General features: G+C 40.0%; 1 protein-coding gene across 1 annotated transcript; it reads left to right on the forward strand.

The window, feature by feature from the left end:
- Nucleotides 1-220: 220 nt before the first annotated feature.
- Nucleotides 221-4,664, forward strand: klhl40b (kelch-like family member 40b). Its single transcript, XM_020646363.3, has 6 exons — nt 221-1,579; nt 2,804-2,964; nt 3,076-3,183; nt 3,313-3,498; nt 3,875-4,024; nt 4,274-4,664. The coding sequence occupies exons 1-6, from the start codon at nt 452-454 to the stop codon at nt 4,383-4,385; spliced, it is 1,845 nt and encodes a 614-aa protein (XP_020502019.2). The 5' UTR covers nt 221-451; the 3' UTR covers nt 4,386-4,664.
- The last annotated feature ends 1,390 nt before the right edge of the window (nt 4,665-6,054 follow it).

Raw genomic sequence — 6,054 nt, forward strand, 5'->3', positions numbered from 1 at the left:
TGACTCAGTCACAGAGACCCCCTAGGGGGCACCCTCCTACATCACCTACTCTAGATGCCTCATGACTCAGGGCAGACATATTACCCATGAAGCCATGTGTCAGCTGCTAGAGAGTGGGTGGACAGTCCTGGAGAGTGGATGGACAGTCCTGGGGGATGGGTAGGGGTGGGGTTGGGATTTAAGGGTGGATATTACGTTTCATGTTCTAGAATGAAGCCCATCGCTCCACAGTGAGCGCCCGGGCTATAAATAACCCACCAGTTGGAGCTCAGTTGAAGGGTCAGGACAGCTGAGGAAGTGGGACGTCTCAGGGTTCAGCTGGTGTGGACTGACTGTGCTTCTGAATCCTCTTTCCAGGCTTGTAACTACAGCTACTCCGCTACAAAGAAGATCAACTGTTGTTTGATTTGAAGCCCCTGAAAGGCTCCTCAGACCCTCCCATCCAGGAACAATGGCTCTACCCATTAATCCCATGGATGAACCCAGAATGTACCAGCAGACGTTGCTTCAGGACGGCCTGTACGACCTGCTGGAGAACGACAAGCTGGTCGACTGTACGCTGAAGATCAAAGACAAGGAGTTCCCCTGCCACCGGCTGGTCCTGTGCGCCTGCAGCTCCTACTTCCGCGCCATCTTTCTGTCTGATCTAGACGAGAGCAAAAAACGAGAAATTATCTTGGAGGATGTAGAGCCGGGTGTCATGGGGCTGATCCTAAAGTACCTTTACACCTCCAAAATCAATGTGACAGAGCAGAACGTCCAGGACATCTTTGCAGTGGCTAACATGTACCATATCCCTTCAATTTTCACTGTGTGTGTGTCTTTCCTCCAAAAGCGCCTGAGTCTAAGCAACTGTCTCGCTATCTTCAGACTTGGCCTGATGCTGGACTGTCCCAGGTTGGCTGTATCTGCTCGAAACTACGCCTGTGAGCGCTTCCAGCTCATCTCCAGAGATGAGGACTTCCTGCAGTTGCTCCCAAGTGAGCTCGCAGCCATTTTAACAAACGACAACCTGAACGTAGAGACAGAGGAATTGGTGTATGAGGCCTTGATGAACTGGGTCGCCCGGGATACTGAAAGCAGAGAGAAAGAGCTACCAGGTTTGCTGGATTGTGTTAGATTGCGTTTGGTCAGCGAGGATTTCCTGAAGGAGAAAGTAGAGAGAAACAAAATGATCTGTTCAAACTCAGAGCTGCAGCAAAAAGTCCAACTGGTGAAGGATGCACATGCAGGGAAATTTCCTGAGGTTAAAAAAAGTAAAAGCAAAACAGAAGATGCTGAAGCAGAGAAAGATGGAGAAAATGAAGAAAATGAGGAGGAAGAAGGTCTTCTCCCGGGCATCCTGAATGATAACCTGAGGTTCGGAATGTTTGTCAGGAACCTGATCATGATGGTGAACGACACGGGCGCTGTGGCCTACGATCCGACTGGCAACGACTGCTATGTGGCATCGCTTTCCACACAGATCCCCAAGAACCATGCCAGCCTGGCCACCAAGGAGAACCAGATCTTTGTGGCAGGAGGATTTTTTTATGATGAACTGAACAAAGAGGATCCACTTAGCTCGTATTTCCTGCAGGTAGGGAGTCCTTTAAATCAAGTTTGATGAGAAATGTTCAAAACTGGAACAAAATGTCAACTTAACGTTTTCTTGGAACTTAGTATATTAAAGTCCTGCAGAATACTGCTGAAGACTAAGAAAGTAATAAACTTGATATTTATCATTCAAAGAGGAAGAATAAGGAATTCTACGAATATACAACATTATGCCTCCTCTGTTAAAGGATGCAACATATTTGAATTTAGCTAATTAAAAACCACTGGCCAAGTTAAGGGAGGGAATGGCAGCGTAACCACGGATATGATACGAAACAAAACAAAACGATATGAAACGAAACTATACGAAAAGGTATAAAACAGTATGATAGATAAGGGCTACGTGGCACACATGAATAATTTAACAATAATGGAATTAGGGGGTAATTGATAAATTGTAAGATAATCATATAATGATACATCTGCAGTATCGGATTAGTTGAAGAACACAAAATGTTCCTAAAATGGTGGAGTACAGTATTAATATATGTATTCACTGCAATTAAGTGAATAAAATAATACTTCTCTTAATGTATTCTCTTAATTTCTAATCCCTGCAGTCTGACATTATTCCCTTTTTTCTTCTGTCAGCGTTTTCTATGACAAATTAAGTTCCATTCCCCGTCCCATCATTAATGTAATACGTGCCACCATGAGGAGTCATGAAGTGGTGACACGGTTTGAATTGGCAGGAAAATCTGTTGAGAGAGTCATATCTTTATTTATTTCAAATATCTATATTGGGATAATAATTGAATCACAAGAGTCAGGATGAGGATATAATGTCATATGGATATAATACCCCACTCGAGTCCAAATGATGAGTTTTATTTTGCTGTGAAGCATTTTAAATAGTAATGGGGATCCAAGAGATACCAAATATGTCATCAAGGTGATTTTTTGGTTTGATAAACTGATGTACAAGACATTAATATTACTGTATCTTTCGGAGACATCTTCTAATAGATGAATTAAAAAGCTTAGATTAGTTCATAAATAATGACAACATGTATAACATTAGGTATAATGTTAGAATCAAATATGTTAGCCCCTTTCAGTCTAATTCATTTTGTTACATATGGGGAAATAAAAAAAAAATGTTGAAGCACGACGTTCTGTTTGTGTCTGTCAGTATGTGCTAAAGTATGTCTTCTTCAAGTGGTTGAAGTGGAACACATTCACAAATGACTGTCTCCTGTGACCTCAGTATGACCCCGTTAGCGCTGATTGGCTGGGGATGCCTCCCATCCCGTCTCCCCGCTTCCTGTTTGGTATGGCCGAGGCCATGAACTCCATCTTTGTGTTGGGTGGGAGGGAACTGAAGGAGCAGGAGCAAACGCTGGACTCTGTTTTGATATATGACAGACAGTGAGTACTAGTTAATGTGACAAATCTAAAGAGTGGAGGAGGAATTTAGAGAAATAATTCACCAGACTGCTAACGTGAAGTTACACTTTCCCGGTTGTTTCTTGTTTACAGATCTTTTAAATGGAGTGAATCAGAGCCAATTCCTTACTCAGTCTATGGACACCAAACAATATCCCACAATGATGTAATTTATGTCATTGGAGGAAAAGGAGATGACATGTGAGTATTCTGTGTAATCAGGATATTTTATCAATCTGTGTTAACTGAAATATTTACTTTGAAAGAAAGTTATACAAGTGACAACAAGTGAATGGCCGATCTTTGACATTCTTTGTCTGTTTCTAAAAGGAATTGTCTGAAGAAGATTTCCGCATATGACGCTTTGAGGTTTGAATGGAAAGAGCTCGCGCCCATGAAGATTGCACGTTCTTTATTTGGAGCCACTGTTCACAAGGACAAAATATACGTGGCAGCAGGAGTCACAGACACCGGGCTAACGGATACTTTGGAGGTGTACGACATCGCTACCAACAAGTGAGTTCCCCAAAATCAAGTTTCACACTGACAAAAAGTGAATTCATGAACTGGCTCCCACCCGTGCTTTCACTTATGTTCACTTTATTTGAAGGTAGTTGGTTGTTGGGGAAATACAAAAGCCAAGGATAACTGTACAAAAAACAATTATTTTATTTTACAATAATAAAAGGAAGAAATTGATGTTCATAGCCTCCATAGAGGAATTAATTCAAAAAGGAAGGTACATTTTAATTTAAAAGGTTTAACTAAGTTCAATTTGTGAAACATGCTCCTTTTTTTTCTTGAATTAAAAGAACTGCTAAATGAAATGTAGAAATATTCTGTATTGTAACTTACTCAAATGTACCTGTATGTGTGTGTTTCCCTTTGTCAGATGGTCAGACTTTGGAGTGTTCCCTCAGGAGCGTAGCTCTTTAAATCTGGTGTCTCTGGCTGGTGCGCTGTACGCTGTAGGAGGGTTTGCTATGATGCCTTTAGAGGACAGTGAGGAGATGGTTCCCAAAGAGATGAATGACATCTGGAGGTGAGACATAACAACAGACATCAGACATTTCACTTAATCCATAGCGCTACAGGTAAAGTATTTGTTAGCCCTGGTTAGGGCATTTATCTATAATGTCACATAAAAGTCTCAATTTCAGCAAGTCAGGAACAATATTAAAGTTTTGCTCTGTTATGTTAATTTACCCAACAAATTTGTATATTTTTATTCAAGATATGTACATAAAAATCATATACCAGGTACCATGACTATGTCTGTAATCCTCCTCAGGTATGATGAGACAGAGAAGAAGTGGAACGGCATCCTCAGAGAGATCCAGTACGCTTCAGGGTCCACCATCCTAGGGGTCCGCCTCAACACCTTGCGTCTCACCAAGTTGTAAAACCTGTGAAACAGTACTTCCCAGGAGTCATGGTGACATTAAAACGTCACCGAGTGAATGTGAGGAGTCATCTATGATCACTTTATTTGATTGTATATCATTCTATAGTAGTTCTTATTATCTAATTGTACTTCTAGTTACACATTGGGGTCAATCTTTTTCAATTGGAGACTTTTATATGTGTTTTAGTGGTTTTGTTCTGACTGAGATTGTTGAATAAATTCATCTGTAGCCTGTTGACTTTTTGCACTGTATGGAATAAAATTCAAGTATTTAATATGCAGTCTTGATTTGATTTAAAATGTGTAGGTTAAAGGTGTGCATTTCCCAACAGATGGCAGCAAAGTATTCACAGTAGAGCATGGCTTGAGCATGATTTAATAAAAAACAACAACACACATCTGTATTTGCAATAATATATCTATACTGTTTAATATTGAAATGATTTCATTACGCTCTGTTGTGTTACAGACAGTAAACACTAGTCAATAATACAATAAAAGACAGAAAATACAGACTAATGTTATTAGCACCTCTAGACACTAATGTCCTTGTACGGTTTTAAATATTTTAATACAGCTGAACTTGACAACTACTGTCTACACAATGGTCTTTGTACACCAGAGTTAACTAAGACATAGTGCTTACATTATAAAGTAGAGAATCAGCAAATGACAAAACACATGATGATTTCTTTAACACAACTGCAGTATGAGTAAGTATGGGAGATGTAGGGGATGTGAATAATACAGCTCTGAATAGAAAATGGCATTGGTGCTTATGGATATCATAACATATATCGCTGCCCATAAAAGAAAAAAGTCACAATCAAACAAATGAATAGAACAGCCAACCTGAAACCAACAGTGCCTGTTTTTCAATTTTAAGTTTCAGTTGTATAGAGGCCAGAAGCGTACAAAACACATAATCAAAAGAGTCAAAAACACATCTGAACATATCAATACATGTGTAATTTTATTAACAACCAATCAGATGAAAGTTGAGTCAATTTGTACAGTTACATTTTTGACTCTTTTGATGACCATTTAGTGATTCTGTAGCTCTATAAATTTGCACCCAAAGAAGTGTTGGACTAAAACAACGATTTAAAAAAAACATTCATTCAAAAAAAAGGGGGGCATTGTCATCATCAAAAGGGCAACACACTTCTATAACTTCTTATAACATACAACCGACATACAAAGCTTTCTCTCCAATATTGTCATGAAACTTCCGTATTAAGTACGTCCTAACATCACAATATTCCCAACACTTTTGTTGAAGCTGAAGGCCAAACAATCAAATCCTTTTGGATTCACTCTTCGGCTCATGCAGCAAAACCCCAAACTACAATTCCCAATAGAGCCCCAACTTGGCAATCCCAAGAGCCCCCTGCTTTGTACCAACTGTCATGCTTAATGCTTCATTATGTGGCAAACATTTGCCTTGGGTGCAATGCAGAAGCACAGTCACTGTGGTGCCTTGGCATTCACTTAAATCACTGGCAAACTCTCTTCTAAGGACAAGGGCAGGTCCACCTTTGCCTAATCTAACCCAAGCCTTTGGCCGCTAGCCTTGGAAAGGACAATTTGGCTGATTAAAAGACATAAAGAAACACTTGCCTCCAATGGAAGATCCAAAAACTGTGCAAAAATTCCCTTCCTGGTTT

Source organism: Labrus bergylta, chromosome 20, assembly GCF_963930695.1.
Source record: "Labrus bergylta chromosome 20, fLabBer1.1, whole genome shotgun sequence".
NCBI lineage: Eukaryota > Metazoa > Chordata > Actinopteri > Labriformes > Labridae > Labrus > Labrus bergylta.

Coding starts and splice junctions, on each gene's coding strand:
- klhl40b (XM_020646363.3), top strand. CDS start 452: ATGGCTCTACCCATTAATCCCATGGATGAACCCAGAATGTACCAGCAG. Junction 2,965..3,075: donor GTTTTGATATATGACAGACA/GTGAGTACTAGT, acceptor TCTTGTTTACAG/ATCTTTTAAATGGAGTGAAT. Junction 3,499..3,874: donor TACGACATCGCTACCAACAA/GTGAGTTCCCCA, acceptor TCCCTTTGTCAG/ATGGTCAGACTTTGGAGTGT.